A 19,274-nucleotide genomic window follows, 5' to 3' on the forward strand; every position below is an offset into this window, starting at 1 on the left:
TGAAGGAAAAAGTATGAGCTGGTCCAAGCTCCAGCTGGTATCTAGTAAGAAAGTGTGTCGAAAGCAAGAGAAATAGAGTTTTTCTTTACATGAACTAACCCATGCTGGAGCAGACATTGCAACATCTGTAGGTGTGTGACAGTGATTACCATGGATTAGAGGAAAGGGTAAGAAATAAAATCAGGAAGGAAGGCTAATAAAGTGTCATTGAATTACCCTGCTCAAAACAGAAACTCCACACTACAACAAAAATAGGATGAAAGCAATCATTTTGCTGAATTATTGTTTATGGAGAGCAAACCCCACAGATTTATTTTGCCTAATTTTCAGACATGCTGAACTCCGTTTAAGAGAGAGATGACAAATTCATGGCATGCAGCACTTCTAAAAATTGAATTTCATGTTGCCATCTACCAAAAAGTAACACAGAAAGACACTCTAGAATGAACATGCTGTAATGAGAGAAAAAAATTTCCACAAGTAAGGGAAGGCTTAGCCATGCAACTTGGTCAACTTAGCTGGTGAAAGTGGAAGGAACAAGAGGGTAGGACACAGTGCTTTGGAAAGTGTGCTTGGTTCCCCAGGCTGAGCTAAGCCCCAGCTCTTACCGCCACATTAGACTGGAACAAGCAACTAGCAGGAGGAAGGACATTCTTAAAAGCAGAGTCATAACCATTGGATGTTCTCAGAGCTGCTTTACAGAGGTTTCACACCCTGACAAGCATTTTGTGCGTGAGTACCTATGAGAAAGAGTGAGTGAGTACTAGAGTTTGCAAAGCCACGCTGCTGACCCATGTATTCAAAAACATACCAACAGACCTTTTGAAGATGGTTGATCGAGGATGGGATAGAGTGCTCTCACCTTCACTCTTTGGTTCAAATTTAAATTGAGTTCAGGCTTTTACTTCAAAACAAGTTACCTGATAGATTTGTGACATTCTGTGTGAAACACAGTGGTGACAGCATTCAATCCCCCTTAACACAGGCTAGTGTCCCATCACATCAGCCCAACAACCATCACACCTTTTACCAACTGTGCTGAAAGCAAATAGAAGGACGAACAGTCCTTTTCCAGAACATTGCAATGTTGAACGGAATATATCCATCTACAGTAAAAAGGAAACCTAAATTACACATGAACCATCTGAACAAATCATCAAACGCAGAGCACTTTATCTGACGCCACTGTAATGCTGAAGGGCCGTACCCAAAAAGGTGAAGCAGCAGTGGGATGTTAGATCACAGAATCACAGAATCAACCAGGTTGGAAGAGACCTCTGGGATCATCAAGTCCAACCGTTGCCCTGACACCACCCTGTCAACTAGACCAGGGCACTAAGTGCCATGTCCAGTCTTTTCTTAAACACCTCCAGAGATGGTGACTTCACCACCTCCCTGGGCAGCCCCTTCCAGTGTCTAATGACCCTTTCTGAAAAGAAATTCTTCCTAATGTCCAACCTGAACCTTCCCTGGCGAAGCTTGAGGCTGTGTCGTCTTGTTCTATCGCTAGTTGCCTGGGAGAAGAGGCCGACTCCCACTTCACTACAACCTCCCTTCAGGTAGTTGTAGACTGCACTAAGGTCACCTCTGAGCCTCCTCTTCTCCAGGCTAAACACCCCCAGCTCCCTCAGCCGTTCCTCGTAGGTCAGACCCTCCAGACCCTTCACCAGCTTGGTCACCCTCCTCTGGACTCGCTCTAACACCTCAACATCTTTCTTGAAGTGCGGGGCCCAGAACTGGACACAGGATTCAAGATGCATCATCCTGCTTCCAAGAATCATCCTGATTTCTCTTAATAAGCTCCCACTATAGATCGTTCCACTACCAAAACCTTACATAAAGCAGTGATACATTCACTGTGCACATAAAAAGTTCACGTGAATTTTATCTGTCTCTATCTTTTTGCAAAGCCCTTAAAGGACAGCAGTACCATCAGACATCAGAGAAGCAAACTTTGGCTACCATCTACCTGTGAACACTAACACGCGTGCTCGGAAAAAAACCTCTCTCCATTATCCACAACAGTTTTCACACTCACATTCCCTAGTGCACATTCCTAGCACAGGGGTCCATAAAAAAAGCAAAAGGGAAAAATGTCAGCACATCCATAGTAGCAGAGTATTACTGATTCTATGGGATCATACATTTAAGACTTATAAGTTTCATAAAACTACTCATCCATTAGCTTGCAAAACCACAAGACATTGTAATCTTAAAGAAGATCCACAAACCACCATACATTTTAAGACAGCCTTTTATCCAGAGAAATTAAGATATCTGCTGTATCTTAGATGCGTACAAAGTTAAGCACTTTATTTTTTACTAAGGACAAACACTTCTAAAAAGACATCTTCATATTTCATTTGAGGTAGGCTTCTTTAGTTTAGCTTAATGCTCCTTTTATTTGCTTTAAGCTAAAATAAGCTTGCTTCAACTGAAATAGCAGGGAATATACCACAATTTTCATCATTTTTTTATTAAATTGTTTTACACTCGTACTGTGATTTTAACCTCTGCAAATTTTGCCTTACATCTTGGAAGAATCAGAAATACAGCTCAGAACGTCCTGCTTCAAAGTGCCATTTGAGCTGAAGGCATCTCCACATGCAGTTCAGAGCAGGAAGGCTGCTGCACGCCACGGAGGGCAATGCACCACTGCCTGCCTCAGGTCATGCTGCCTTTTCAGACAAGGGGTCTAGACACCATCTACTCGTCAGGAGCATACCTACTGAAGACAACATTCTCTTCATCATCATTGCTTTTTCCTCCATCAAATCAGCTACAACTTTGGTTTTGGAACTGATCTCAGAACTACAGATGCAAGAGCTGGGGTACTCATGCCTGTCCATTTTAAGTGCTCCACATGTTACCGCCTGCCATATGCCAAGCTGCACGATGCAGTGGGACTTTATGCTCTTGCTTAGGAGAAAACACCAACCAGATGCTGCACCCACCTTCACAATCAGACTCCGGTGCTCCTCAGACTGACTGAAGTTCGTGCCCATTTCAAAGATACTCATCGTTCCTTCCTCACACAGGCTCATCCAGGTGTGATACTCTTCACGCTCTGGCAGTCTATCCCAGAATGTCTTGAAGGCTTCCCACACTGTTTCCTGACACACTGAAGGCACAAGAAAGGTCTGGTGTTAGTACAACAGGAGTGCTTCTGTGGCATGGGTGGCCAGAATAGTATTGTCCAAATGTTTTATGCTTTTCAGTACATTAACATATAGAATACAGTGACTATATATCTACATGGGACTGTGTAAGGCACTGAAGGGACTGACAATGAAGATCTGGTGGATATTCCACACTCACACTACTTCCCTCCCTGATTTTTTTTACTGAAGTAATCAATTACTTCATTAAAGAAAAAAATGAGAAAGGAAGATTTGTTTCCTACCAACCATCAAGAACAACACTATTTTCCCCGAGCGAAACTGCCCTTGATCAATGGGTCAAACTTTTAGAAAATTTAGAAAACCAAACTAGCATGGCAAATGTCCTTACAGACAGCGGAGCTGGAGCTTAATGTGTAAGAATGATAGTTGCACTGGTCAAAGTTTTAGAGGCTCAAGCAGTAACAATTCCTTTGGACTCACACCTTTACAAGGAATCTAAAATAAGTTTCAGAAATTATAATTGCATTAATAGATTGAAAAACAAGGCAGGATGATGACACAACAACATAATATGCTAAGAAATAAGCCAATCTCTAACTCTACTGTACGCATGCACTGAGAAAGATCTGAACATCTCTAACTGAACAGACAGTCTGCGAATTAAGGGTTAAATGCTCTTGTATGACACCAGGGGCTTTAAACTCCCCCTCTTGCATGTGCTCTTTGCCAATCAGAGCAGCAGGTCACATAATGCTCAAGCAAGAACCTCTCTGTGATGCAGGATAACTGGAAGAGATGAAAATTTATAGGATTTTCCTTGTGTCCTCTAAGAGAACTACGTTAAAAGGAGAACAAGCCTAAAAGTCACTCAGAGCAGATGGCAGCCTGGAGTAGTAGCAGACAAACCTGCTTTTTGGCCTTCATTGGATTTCACTACTTATATATTCACAGTTCAGCAGAGGAATGCTTTGCATTCAGGGAAAGTCCCGACATCACAAGCAAGACCCTACAGGAGACTGACCATGAATCTATCTTCAGAAAGTCATTTTCTTCAATCAATCAGCTTAAAAATATGCTCCAGGCTGCCAAAACCAGTACCTTCCTGCTATTTCTTCTTGGCACTCTGTATTCTGAATTCAAAAATCAATTAAATGTACTTGTGTAAAACCTAACACATAGATCACATATGGAAACAACCCTTCATTCAACCAAGAGATGGACATTTTTATTAAATGCAAAGGGTTTATAAATAACAACCTTAAGGAACTGTTTCACATGCAGTAGCACCCTTAAAGCTTAGCTGACTCTGGCACGGTAGATGGCACCATGCAGAAAACCCTCTTTTCTCCACCCCAAATTTCAGTTTATTAGAGCAGTTGAGTCCATTTCTCCATTGTGGAACTCTACGGATACACAGATATCTCTCATTTCCATGGCACATTCCTGACAGCTTTCCTACGTGGAGATTAGCCTTGTAGCTCATTTGATATGTATGACTAGAGAAGAATACAGTCCTCAAACCCTGCATATTGCAGTCTACAACTACCTGAAGGGAGGTTGTAGTGGAGTGGGAGTCGGCCTCTTCTCCCAGGCAACTAGCGATAGGACAAGAGGACACAGCCTCAAGCTTCGCCAGGGGAGGTTCAGGTTGGACATTAGGAAGAATTTCTTCTCAGAAAGGGTCATTAGACATTGGAAGGGGCTGCCCAGGGAGGTGGTGGAGTCACCATCTCTGGAGGTGTTTAAGAAAAGCCTGGACATGGCACTTAGTGCCCTGGTCTAGTTGACAGGGTGGTGTCAGGGCAACGGTTGGACTCGATGCTCCCAGAGGGCTCTTCCAACCTGGTTGATTCTGTGATTCTGTGATTACTAACTGTCAGTAGTATATTACCCCTCCAGCTTCCAGGTAGCTAACTTTATCTGTAATACACAGTAATTAGGTAAGGAGTATTGGAGATGCTTCCAAAGAGTTTTGCTTATGCATCTTTATTAATCAGAAATAAATAGCCAAATTTAAAAGCATCCATGCACCCTCTCACATTCCCCCTCGAGTTACGCTTTCTTCCTCGGCAGCTGAGGGAGCAAACTCCTCAAGGCAGGGACCACACTTCCATATGACCTCTGCACAGACCTCAGGTAATGAAGCTGTAATCCTGATCTGGGACTTCTGGATCCTGCTGGGGTACTAATAAGCTTCCTGAAGCAGGACAAGGTATCCTCTCCACCATCCCACTCCTAAGAGCTGGGCATCCAGGAAAAGACCACGCTAAGGAAAAGCCTACACTAAGGAACACCGCTCACTCCCATTTCTTTTGGCAGCACTTCTATCCTACATGCTGACTAATGGATCTTTTACTCCAGGTGCAACATTGTACAGCAACAATGTTGCAATGAGATTACTCCGTGTGGATCGATAAGTCTTCAGCAGACTGTCAGTAAGAGCTGAAGCTATGGCAATAGCTTGCAAATAGATTGAGTGGCACTGATTAATTCTACAGTTTTCAAACGGCAACAGGCAAAGGACTGGCTCTCCAGCTGCAAGTAATAATTGGCAGTAATGATTGAAGGCGGTTTTCCTTAATGCTCTTAAATAAATTTAATCTCTTTTTCAAAATAACTGTGATGAGACAGTGTCTTGCCTGAATACAAGCTGCTGCTGTATGAACAGTTGTCCCAATCAGCTCCCAATAGATTAAGGATTTGTTGTGTGTCCGTTCATTTGGAATTAGACACCCCACTGAATTCCAGCCCCAAAGGCTTTGTGCCATCTGTGGGCTCCAAGCCCATTAATCAGACCTAAGCTGTCAGAACAGGGTCATATTTTCTGTGGAAGGAGGAAAGGGGATGCAGATAAGAACTCACATTCTGTCCTCTCTAGCATGTCCCCTATCTAGCCATTTCCACCGCAGTGAGCAGTAACAAGTTGGACAACATGGTGCAAATTGTTTCCGTATTCAGAATCACAGAATCACAGAATCAACCAGGTTGGAAGAGACCTCTGGGATCATCGAGTCCAACCGTTGCCCTGACATCACCCTGTCAACTAGACCATGGCACTAAGTGCCATGTCCAGTCTTTTCTTAAACACCTCCAGAGATGGTGACTCCACCACCTCCCTGGGCAGCCCCTTCCAATGGCTAATGACCCTTTCTGAGAAGAAATTCTTCCTAATGTCCAACCTGAACCTCCCCTGACGAAGCTTGAGGCTGTGTCCTCTTGTCCTAGCGCTAGTTGCCCGGGAGAAGAGGCCAACTCCCACTTCACTACAACCTCCCTTCAGGTAGTTGTAGACTGCAAAAGGAAGGAAAAGGCTGGCCCATTTCTTCCTCCTGAGTAGTCTGAGAGTTTGTTCGTTCTGACACATAAGGAGGGATTAAAAACCCCAAGCAAACACCTACCATGACTGCCATGTTAAACACTTCTGTTAGCCTTGCCCAGGAAACTGCCTCCTCAGACATGGTGGCCTGCTTGCCACACACAAGTCACCCCACAACCTTGTTGACACACAGTCCATCTTGTCATTGTCCTGTTTATTCCAACTGGCCAGTTTGTGAAGCAGGAGATTGCTTTGCAGGATAACAGATCCAGGCTGTAAGGGCTCAACCCAGGAACCATCCCCAAGCACGCTCACCTATATGACCTTCAAGAGCAAATTTGTGGCCTGGCTGAGAAAAGGAACAATTTTGTTTCAGTCTTTCTGTCAATGTTTTGCAGTCAGATGAGAGTTGCCACTCCAAGCACAGAAAAAGAACAGCACAGTTTCTTCAGTGTGGTTCAAATCACACTCATGTAAAGAAAGAGACAAACATGATTCTACCTCCCAACTCGCCTTCAGGTATGTCAAAGAGGGAGCCAGTTCTTATGGCTTCATTGAGGTGGCCACCCAGGGAACTGAAGAGACACCACCCTCACAGTACATTCAAGTTCCATAACAAATGTGATTAAGCTGCTTCTAACTCGAAGGTGGAGCCCACCCCTGTGGTGGGTTTTTGACTATCTGCTGGCCAGGGAAGTTTTTCAAAGTTTCTTATCAACAAATTCTTGAGAACTGCCGTATAAGAAAAATATGTTTTTCATAACTAGATTATAAGCATTCTGAGACTCTGTAGACAAAACTTGGAGACAGAAAAATGTAAACAAAGTTAAACAGGACTTGACTGGAAGCTTCAGTAAATAACTGGTTTTTACTGTATAAAAATAATTCACTATCTTTCCTTTCTGACCTTTCAGCAACTGGCCACTATCTGTTCCAAATATACTATCTACATATGCTGACCATAAATGAAGCAACTTTTGACTCATATTTAAAATAGCAACTCCTTGAAAACAAAATATAAAATAAAAGAAAATGAGTGTCAGGGGGTGGAGGGACGGACAACACACCCAAACACATTTACCAATAAGCTTTTTAACTAGCAATGTAACTTTGAATTTTAAATATGCAATGTTTAAAGTAGATAGGAAAAATTTGCAGCATCAGAGCTTACAATAAATTATCAGGAGCCCAACAGTTCAGAGTTATGACTAAAGCTGCTTGCTTAACACAATATGCTGTGTTAACCTACTCCAACTAATAAGGCATGTGAGAAGAGCCTGTCTTTATGGTTAGATCTCATGCCAAACTTTCACTAACCTGCTAGAGGGGTAGCCACAGGCACAGATATGTGGGACAGCATCAGCAACACCAGGCCCTGGAGGAGACGGTATTTGCCACGAGGCTTCTAATCCCTAGCAAACAATACTGATTAAAAGCATCATAAAATCGAGATCAATCTTTTAAGGCAGTGAGCTAAGAGCCTTGAAGCTACACGTGGGTGGGAAGGTAAGCTCCTCTAGAAAATGACTTCCTTCATCCCACGGCTGCAGTAATAAATAACTTGTATTTTAGTGTTAACTGATCTCTCAGCTACTTTGCAATTGTCCTCTGAAGAATTCAAAGTTGAAAAAATGAAGACTTATGAGATAAAGAGAGGCTCCCTCCCACAGAGATGTGATCATTCCAGCTGTCTACAGGAAAGTAAGTGGGTACACAGAAGACACGTAACTGACTAACACAATAAACCAGAATTCAAACCAAGAATGCAAACCAGATGGCTTGTTCTGCAGTTTTTCCCCGAAGTATATTTTGCATGTACATACTACGTTTTGCCTCAGAAATTAGAAGTCACTTAACTCATCACTGAGATAATCATCTTGAAGGTGAGAAAGGAGGTAGGAAAAACTGAAAGATCAACATGTTTGGCCCATGCCCTTGTGCGAACTTCCACTTGAGCAAAGTGTCATAGGCACTTAAAGTAGGCAAGGTCTTGGCTTTTAAAGACCTTAACAGGTTCCAAAGGCTGCCTCAGAAAGCCAGATATGTAGTGAGACTGTGTAAATCCCAGCATATCTACTCAGGAAGCTGAAAAGCCCAGCCCATGGGAGCTCATCTGCTTCAAATGAAGTGTTTACTCTCAAGTAATACTTACAAATAATAGAGAATATCCTGAAAAGCTTAAGATAAACTGTGTTTCAGCCAAAAAAATTCCACATAGGCAAGCACAAGCTCTTTTCAGTCCTATAAATCTGCAGGAAGGGGTGAAGAAAAAGTTTATTTGAAGCTTCCTTTCGTAAAGACTTCATCATTGTTCTCAAAACCTCCAGCTAAGACCTGTGATGAGATGATCGATCTCTCTCTTTCTCTGAACTTCTCCTATGTGGCTACCTTTGATGCACCCGAGTAGGACACAGCGTCTCTGTGGCTCCAGCTTTACCATTCAGGATGCATTTATCTCTCAAACGAGAGACAATTAGCCTATTACACTCAGTGTGTGCTCAGGGATTTCTGAGGTTAACAGAAGGGGCACCACAATGACAGCGCTGGGCACGTAGTAGAGGGTAGGGTGGCTTTCTGGCCATTTGTGTAAGTGGGCAGTGCTGGAGTTTAATCCCAGTGAAATCCCATTAGTGCTTCTTAAGAGTTGAATTGTGTCTAGGAGCACTGAATCAGGCTGAATATTCTATTTTGAGGCAACGAGGCCAACTCCTTCTCCTCTCTAACAATTTCTGCACAACTGAATGGCTTAATTGCAGTGGGTTTTGATAAGGACTACAGGGACAGGGAGACTGACACCTCCTAAGAGATCTTTCCTGCAAAGACTTCGTTAGCACTCACTAAAAAAATTAATATACACACATGCAGAGAGATCACTTCATCTGTTGCTGAAATGCTGCTGTGCATGGCCTATAACATAGGAACCCTTAAACAATATACACAACAAACCAGGATTTTAAATTAAGATAGCTGAATGTGAATTAGCTACTCTGTTTTGTGAAACCTCCAGCTGCCCACTGGACACACTTTGTGGTGATCACAACAGTCCAGCTATGAACAACCACTAGATTTACACGACTTTTCCAGCAGCAACCATAACATTACTACCATTTAAAAAGGTATTTGTTAAAAACACTCTGTAAGACCCAACCCATATGCCTACAGTACTCAATCCGTAAGCATCTATGGCTGATTTCCATCTCCATATTCTAAGAAACGAAATACAAAGCCAGCCAACAGCAGCAACCTCCATATACAGCTACAAGAGATGCAGAGACTACATCATACTGGGGAGTACAAGAAACAATCATAATCCCAGATTCATCTCAAAAGAGACTGAAAATAATATCTTCTGCTAATGCAAAACTCAGTGTGTTCTGCAATGTGACTGACTGCAGGAATAAATCAGCGCTTGAGAAAACTGTCTTCTAGACTGCAGGTGTAGAGAAACAAGTACAAGAACATGCCTACTCTTGGTGCTTCTGACTACTACAGTAATAACAACCACCACCAGTGAAAACTCATACCATCACTTAGACTTTCATACGCTGAAGGATGCTACTGCTGGTTTAGAAAATACTGATTTTTCTCCAGATCCCTGTATTTTGCTGCCCTTGGAAGTTTTTTTACGATTTATTATATATTTATCATATCTCTCTATCTTCTATCTTTTTAGGGCTAAAAAAACCCAGATGTTGTCATCTGATAACAAAAAAAAAGCTGTGTACTGCTAAGCCTACAGCTATATGACATAAGCACCTGCTTAAAGCCTATGACAGAAATGTTCGTCAGTCAGTCTCTGACACTAATAGAGGCTTTAGCAAGCTGGCAAAAGTAAATAAAGCTTGGAGCTACAGATAGATAATTATATTATCACCTGTCTCCGTCTAAGGTTGATATAGATAGAACAAACGTAACCCGGATAATCAGCACATGCAAACCGTTTCTTTTTTTCTAACAAGCTCTTTTATCAGAACAGCAACCAACCTTTCCTTCCACGGTAGCAGCAGTGTTTTTTGCTGATGGTAAAGTAAAACTAACGAAAGAATAATTGTATTGAAACTGTCCTTTTCAGAGAAAGTATTGGATATTAATATCACAGAATCACAGAATCAACCAGGTTGGAAGAGACCTCTGGGATCATCGAGTCCCACTGTTGCCCTGACACCACCCTGTCAACTAGACCATGGCACTAAGTGCCACGTCCAGTCTTTTCTTAAACACGTTCCTTACTTCAACAGATACAGAAGAAAAAGAAGATTCTAAAAACACAGACTAAGATTGAAAAATCAACAGATTCTGTGTACGTTCATATTTATTCCCTTGTGGGGTCAGTTATTTTTCTAATCACTGACAGTAGCTGGTCTCTGCGTGCTAAACAGTGACCACACTCTTTCCTAGGACTATTTTGTTGACGGTGCAGACACAAGAAAGTCCATCTCACTATTTGATCACTGCACTGATTCAGCTAGCTAGTAAAAGCATGGTTTCAAGAAAAAGTTGGTATATAATTCAATGACGCTCAAGGAACAGCTTTACTGTGAATGAAAGTAGCAGCATCATCAACTCTCACTTGCCTCGGGTGCATTTACTCAGGATGTGATTATCTAGACATCACTAAATACCCACGGTGCAGCACATTGCTGCTAACAGAAGGAAGAGGACAAATTGCTTGAACCAGACCTTCCTCGACTTGCTGCTAATTAAAGTCACCTCTGCTTCTTGCAGAGACCTTTTTCAAAAGTTTTAAGCTAAAAGTGCTAAGGGTGGTCATAGCATCTCTGCTCAAGAAATCCTTGTGGATGGTGGAAGCCCTAAGTGCAGCAGAAAAGCAGATGGACTAGGTGGATTTTTGATTCAACCTAGGACCATTAAGTTCTAAATAAGCTTTTACAACCTAATTTACGGATTTTTCTTCTTTATTATCACTCACACTTTTGCTTACTTGATATTGCCCTTACATACCCCTGTCACAGATAATTGAAGGGTGACTTGCAGTTAAAGCACATAGTATGGCTTCATTTTGAGCAAAACAAAGAACAGTGGAGTGTTACCGGGTGGACATAAACAAGAAGCTTGCAAAGCCTGTCAGACTGTCTGGGTGATCATCAGTGTCAATATCCCTCACAAGCTGGGCACAACTCATATTTGAATGAGGCTCTGATCCCATATAATTCCACTTTGTTCTCCAAATACATTCTTCATGTTTACTTTTACGCAGACTTTTGGCAACCCCCAGTTTTAGTTGTTTTTCACTGTTCTACACGTTTACATACAACCACTTACCTCTGAGCCTGAAGTACTTCAGATGGTTGGCAACAGCCTGCTCAACAGATTCATCAGGGCAGACCTTAACTCCACCAGGAAACAGGATGGACCGCTTCCTTCGGAACAGCAAACGCCTGTTGACCTGGTCAGCCTCCACAATGCCATTAAGCTTTTTCAACTCAGGAGGCAGCGAAGGCTTTGCCAACTGCCAGCCACTGAGCTGAGGGGTTGGTGAACCATCTTTAGCCTGTCCTCCTTCTGTAGCTGAATAACCTTCTGCTGTAAAATTAAAGTCACACATAAATTTTCTGAGATAAGATAGTGATGCAATCATATGTCTCTTAATGCCATTGCCTGGGTCTCTGAAGGACACAACTGTGCTTTTTTCTGTTAACAAAACCTGTCTGTATGACTGTACTATTATAAACAACCTTAAGCTCTTTACAGCATCCCATTAAATGATAACATAACTTAAAGCCCTAACCCTTTGAATGCTAATGTTTTGTGTTTAACTTCCCTTCTGTGATTTGGCTTAAGTCACTGGGACTATATTTGTGAATAAACATGAACTCAGAAGTTTTCAGGGCCAGGAACGAAATAAGTAATTAATGAATTAACAAGTCCCCTTATTCCATACTTTCTTTCCACAGAGACAATTATATCCCTTGCATCAAGAAAGCTGCTTGAATTGACAGCTAGCAAGTACACCTTTGACCACCATGAGATAGGTCCCCACCCGACTGCAGCGGGGAAAAAAAAGGGCTCATCAGCTTAGCTTTTAGAAATTCCCTCTTCTATTAGTTGTTCCACATCACTCCAGAGGAAACTTTACAGCTGAGGGGAGAATGCGTCTATTTGGTTTTAGTCTGACAGTCTAATTCTCTATCCTTCAGAGTCAGCTGATCTGAAATTAGTTAATTCAACTTTGTTCATGCACTTTTTCCCCAGAAAACATGACTGAAGAGTCGTCACACTGAATCATTGATTAGAGAAAGAACAGTAATAAGTGTATGGCATTTTTCATCCCACAGATTATGAGCTTATTCTGCACCTTTGACTTCGATGACTGAAAGATGGAGAACCTGGTTATTTTGATAGTATATTAATAGTCAGGTCTAGTGCAGAAGACCACCACCAGATGGTACATCCGATAGAGAAGGGAACATCAAAAAAGGTCACTAAGGCAAAAGCCCAATCTTCACTCAAACTGACACATCTTCAGTGTGCATAAGCAGAAGATAGAACCTCACTTTTTAAGATTTAATACAAAATTATAAACGAAAAAAAGCACTAAGTAAAACATTTATCAGTAATTAATGTCTCTCAAATTTGGAAAAACTACATTCCACACTCAAAATCAACACAAATGTCCAGTAACACCTCCTGGCAATCACTCTTAAGTATTCCTTATTTACACTGATATCATGGTACAGATTTGACCAAACATTTCTCTGAATTAGTCCCCTTTGTTACAATTAAAGCAGAGAGGTATTTCTATTTCTACATACAGCCACAGGTAAACTTTGAAAACAAGAATAAGATTTCTGCATTACCTGCAACTATTTGAAGATCGCCTTTAATCATTCCCAAAACCAGAAGGCAAAGAAACATTTTCCAAAAGAAGCCAAACATACTTATTTGTGTCAAAAAAAAAACAATATGCAAGGAAAAAAAAAAAAGTCCCTTTTAGCAAAAGAGCTGTTGACTTTAACGTATCCTTGAACCACCCAAGAGCATTGCCCTTCTTGAAAATGTCTTGACGTCACATGTAATCATCTTTGGAAAAAACATTAGGTAAAAAAAGTTAACCAAGACATCCTGGGAACGTTCTTTTCAAAGCCAGTATTCTGCTTCAGTGAAGAAACAAGAAAAGGTGATGGAAGTAAACTCCTTGGAGCCAGCAGATGGACTGAGACAATTTTTTAATTTTAATCTGGCCAGCTAAGCGCTTTACCAGAGCTTGTCACACCATTAACAGACAGTCCAAACAAGGACAGCACCTTTCACGTTTAATTAACCCCGTTTTTTTGCATTAGCCCTTCAATTTCTGCTCTTTTTTAAAATCATGCTGACCACAAAACATCAGCGGGAGCACACTAGACTCCAGTGGAAGGTCTCAGTGTGTTTTGTCTTCTGCTTGTACAAATATATGTATCTAAAAATGCACTGACTCGCTCAACTACTGACACAGATGTAGATAACACCTTTCTGTAGGATTGTTTCTTCTGGTGACAGAGCTAATACAGTCCTGCTGCCCCAGTCTGTGCTAAAGCAGAAAATCTTGTGCTGTTACACCACTCCCCCTCGTATCCCAGAGGAGGTGCTTCCCCCCGAGAGAACACCAGGGCAAAGTGTGATTCTTTCATCTCTGTTCAGGTATTATCTGACATGAGCAGTAGAAACAAATTAGCACGGATACCTGAAGAGATGCTCAGCTAACAAGGACTGCAGGAAGGATGGAGTGCAGGAAAGCAGCAGCAATCTCAGCTCCCCTCCTGTCCAGCATCAGATCAGTGTGGAAATATGTACAGAAGCAGTCCTGCAATGGCAGACGCATTCGGACCGCTTAAAAAAAACCCCATCAGGGCTGTCTCCTGGGTGGCATTAACTCAAGACTTGCTGGTTACTGCATTCAGATCAATCCAAGCAAACTGCTGATTTGTCTGACTATTTTTGGTACTGGTTTTGCGTAAAACTTTCAAAGCTGGATTCCCAAGGCTTCCCAGATGACAGTCTGCAGAGCATTTACACAGAGCTCCTCAGGTATACAGTGCTGACTCCTCTCTTCTGGCTGCTCTACTGAGCTCCAACAATTCAGATAACACTTGTAATTCCTGATATTACACACAAGACACTCACAGGAATGAAATAAAACCACCTTTGTTTTTAGGCGTCGTCTTCTGACATCTAACAGACTCTAGTAGATATTTTCAATATATACATATATATATACATATATATACATATATACATATATATACACACATATATACATATATATATACATATAATATATACAACAATATATTTTCCTTGATTTTTCCACAAAACTACTAAATTACACTTCAAGTTAAACCCCTGAGCTGCTCTAACACCCCCAGTTTTCTTAGAATCAGACACTTTGGATCTATCAAACCAGCACTGCTCACTTATGCTGGCTCTGCCAAGCTAAATACAATCCCAGCAGCAGCACCACGTGCACTACACCACACTGGAGCTGTAAATTGGTCCTGATGATACAAGGCACAGGAATCACAGAATCACAGAATCAACCAGGTTGGAAGAGACCTCTGGGATCATCCAGTCCAACCATTGCCCTGACACCACCCTGTCAACTAGACCATGGCATTAAGTGCCATGTCCAGTCTTGTCTTAAACACATCCAGAGATGGTGACTCCACCACCTCCCTGGGCAGCCCCTTCCAATGGCTAATAATCCTTTCTGAAAAGAAATTCTTCCTAATGTCCAACCTGAACCTCCCCTGGTGCAGCTTGAGGCTGTGTCCTCTTGTCCTATCACTAGTTGCCCGGGAGAAGAGGCCGACTCCCACTTCACTACAACCTCCCTTCAGATAGTTGTAGAGTGCAATAAGGTCACCTCTGAGCCTCCTCTTCTCCAGGCTAAACACCCCCCAGCTCCCTCAGCCGTTCCTCGTAGGTCAGACCCTCCAGACCCTTCACCAGCTTGGTCGCCCTCCTCTGGACTCGCTGGTGCTCATAAACTGTTTCGAAGTCCTGTTCAGCATCTCTAGGCAGACAGAGCAACTGTTGAGGCTAGCTTGGGTACCTTTATTACAATCCGGATTCAACAACACAGACCAGCCTTTTTTGAATCCTCTGCAGAGACTGGTGCTTTCAATGTCACGAATGCTTTTGCTTGCATTACCCTGCAAAAATGCAACTGAATCGAGATTGGAAACAGCATACGCTCATAAAGGCAAAGGCTAACTTACCTCAAGAACGCATGACAGGTAATCCTTTTAGAGAAAATCCTCAGCGTACACGTGCTTCAGTAAGAGCATGAAGCCCAATGAAAAGTTTTCCTGGAGAGTCTTCAGATTTATGCCATTGCTGTTTTTCTCATCAGCAAAGGACTCAAAGGCACTTAGATTGTGAATAGTAGAAAAACTACCTGCTTTTTCTCTCTGTCAAAAGTTGTTTTCTATGGTATGGCTATGTCAGCTTCTGTGTGATAAAAACTTTAAACATTTAAATTCAGTTTTATTAATATTAGTTCAAGCTATCAATTTGAAATTCAACACTGATTTCAGCACTGAAATTTAGGTTTGCAACAGATGAAAATCTCCTACATTTACGATAGCAAAATGAGTAACTAAAAGCACAATCATCATTTGAAGTTTCTTAGAACAAGCAAAACAACTCTTGCAATAGTTTTCCAAAATAACCTTGGAAAATTAACTCCTTTGATTTGACTAGAGCCTTTACAGTAACACTTTGCATCAGAAGATGCATAATTCTTCATTTCCAGCAGCCAAATTGTATCTGTTAAAAAGTACTTCAGGAAAGTATACTCTTGCTGGGGGAAAAAAGGGAACTATAATCCTAGTGATGTAGCACACCAAGGTCACATCAGCACCTCCAAAAATAAAGACAATTTTCTGACAATTTGTATTTCTGAAAAGAAAGGACATGCACTTTCACACAGCAGATGTGATTAAGCTGAATTATAGTTCTCTGCAAGTTAATGGTCACTGAAATTCTGCTACAGTGCACATACTGTTCTAAATAATTTCATTGTTTTCAAAAGCAATTTATTCAAAAAGCTACATCCACTGATCTGTAGCTAAATAATGCAAAATAAAGGTATACCTTAATGAAAATGCCTCTAATGAAGAGCCATATGATGGCAGATACTATCTCCAAGCTCACAGGGCTTAATACCAAGATTATAAATTGTCTCATGTGACCGGACTACAGCAACTGACTTTATGGCACTTGACAGGACTCACCAACAAAATTCCCAATCAATTTAGCTGAGAAAATTAGCTTAGATGAAACCTTTTCACTTGTTCAGTTTCTGTGGTTGCTGTTGCCAAGCATTTCACCATTACCACTTTTTGCTTGTGCTCCAGGGAGTTCTCTGGTGAACCATCTCCTGAGAATAAGCAAGGTCTGAGGCTGTTTAGCCTTCCAGCTGAGCAAGTTCAGCCCACCACAGCCTGTCGTACTGCCACCTCTTCCATCACGTAGTATTGTAAAGGATTTGGAGCAGAAAAATCAGGAAATGAGGTCAACCAAATTGATCTAACACTTCGTTATCTACTCTGTCCTTGTAATGTAAAACTATTCTCAGCATTCCTCCTGTTCTGAACCGTTGATCAGATAAATGTCTCTTACCTTGCTCAACAGTCAAAGATGATCCTGGTGCCCGTGCTTCATCTTTAAACAGTGTTTCCAGCTTCAGTTTGGTTGGACAGAATGATTGCTGTTGGTCTTGGTTTTATTCGACCATTAATGGAAACATTTTCAATCCTGAGACCTTTCAAGTCTCATTCTACAATCCGTGCCTTTCCATCTAGAAACCAGAGTCTTTTTTGGGGGATGTTGCCAGAAGCAATATTCTGCTTCCCTGTCATAATCAAGATAAAAGCGTTACTACTGTGGCTTTTAAGCCTTTACTGTTTTGTAAGGTGCAGCACCTACTGCCTACTGCAAGCTCATTTCAGGGTCAAATTCTAGAAGGCGAGTCCCTGAAAGGACAGACGGACTGCAATGAATCTATGCCTGCAACTCCAGAGACAAAACACAGCAGTCCACAGATACTTTTAAAAAAGCACACTTGCAGTTTCATGATCCACTTCTCCAGTTCTTGATGAAAACTAGAGGGTTTTTTATGTTTTATCCTGGAAGATTTACGCCCTACAAGTTACTTCTCTTCCACCTTGTTTCTTGTGTCATGCTTTCCAACAGTAACTTATATGGATCTTCATGACTCAGATCTCTTCATGGAAGCCAGTTATTGGTCCCACACAGCCAGACTGCAGCAGTTTCTTTGAAAGAAACTGATAACTACATTTAACAATTTGAGTACAATTCATTGCCTTGAAACCAAAATTACACCGTGTAGGGTAAAGAGCCTGACAAGGATTGGTTTGCTTTGAAATACCACGTCACTCCACCATTTCAGTTAAATCGGGATTAATACAGGAGATGGAGATGCAGGAGATGTGCAAAAAGGTCCCTGAGTCAGGCTGGTGCCTTATATATGCTGAAAGGTATCTTGAGGGAGTTCTAGCAACTAAAAAGGAAGCACGAAGCTACCTGGAGTGTAACTTTTCCCACAGACACTTTCTAGCATTCACCACCTACCTGTTAAATGCAAATGGCTGGAATGGGGTGGGTTGTGGCTGGTGGGCCCAGGCATTTCCTAGGCCAGTCATTCAGGCCTAACTACAGAAAACAACTGTAAGGCAGCCTTGTTTGCCACAAGAAGCTGTGAACTTCCTGCCTTTATAAGGACTCGAGAACTGGAGAACAAATAATCACTTTGATACAAATTTGGGTTAAGAAACACATAGTGTGTATACACCTTAAAAGCAGTAAGACGGCCTACCTTACGCTTAGCTCGCTGGCTGTTTGTGGCAGCTGGGAAAAGAATGGTAACAATCACATTCAGCAACTTCTGGAGATAATTTTAATATCAAATGTATTGGCATTCTCATAGCACTTATCTAACAGATCTACAAAGGCAATCCTGTAATGTTATAAAACCGATTTAGAAAAGTTTATACATGACTTTTGCTTTTAAATATCCATAAGCCAGTCAATCTAAAAAAGAACAAATTGCTTTATGACAAAAACTAGCTTTACCATAAGAACAAGCCCAAACTGTATGTCATAAGGGAACACTGAAAATATGCATCAACTAAAAAGGTATAGAGAAAGGGCACACATTTCCCCATTTTATCTTTCATCTGTATTAGAATAAATACACAGATTATCCCTGTAAGTAATGCTGATGTTGTGATCTAGGTGATGAAAGCCACAAAACCTCTGGGATGAGAGGGACAGATGTTGGTAGAGAGGCAGTGACAAACTACAGAATTAAAGTAGAAACAAAGACAAAACTCACACAGTAATTGCACTAGGCTGCTCACAGCTATACAGAAGGTAACTGCTCAGCAAATCATTTTGTTTTAAAATTGCCTCTCTTCTCCAGAAAGAATGCTTCCCGGTTTGAGAAACAATGGGAGGGGATTTTTTGGATGACTGTACAGAACCTGAAGTAATAACTGCATTTTCCAAATGCTAGGCTTCAGAGTTATCTTGAGGGAAGGGGCCCTGAGAATTCTGCAATGCCATAAAAAGGCTCATGTCTTTCGGTTGCCCTCTGTTTTTAACTCTCTAGCCTACTTCCAGCCTTAAGAGCTCTGGTTTTGTAGATATGTTTATGACACAGGTGGTTTCAGTGGTTATCTGACACATGGTCCTTCTGAAGGGTACTATGACACTTAAGTTTACTTACAGTGGGGAACAGGAGAAAACATCCTCTTAAAAGTCACCTTCTATCATGCAGTAACTACAGAAAAAAGTGTGCACGTGTCAAAACG

General features: G+C 41.6%; 1 protein-coding gene across 1 annotated transcript in view; it reads right to left on the reverse strand.

Annotated features, from left to right (window-relative positions):
- IMPG2 (interphotoreceptor matrix proteoglycan 2) overlaps positions 1-13,335 on the reverse strand; it is a 53,391-nt gene extending 40,056 nt beyond the window's left edge. Inside the window, exons 1-3 of the mRNA XM_068417472.1 lie at positions 13,257-13,335; positions 11,722-11,967; positions 2,955-3,121 (exon numbers count right to left, since the gene is read on the reverse strand). Coding sequence (XP_068273573.1) covers positions 2,955-3,121; positions 11,722-11,967; positions 13,257-13,335 — 492 coding nt within the window. The remainder of the gene's footprint in view (positions 1-2,954; positions 3,122-11,721; positions 11,968-13,256) is intronic.
- Positions 13,336-19,274: the final 5,939 nt, after the last annotated feature.

Source organism: Nyctibius grandis, chromosome 23, assembly GCF_013368605.1.
Source record: "Nyctibius grandis isolate bNycGra1 chromosome 23, bNycGra1.pri, whole genome shotgun sequence".
Classification (NCBI taxonomy): domain Eukaryota; kingdom Metazoa; phylum Chordata; class Aves; order Nyctibiiformes; family Nyctibiidae; genus Nyctibius; species Nyctibius grandis.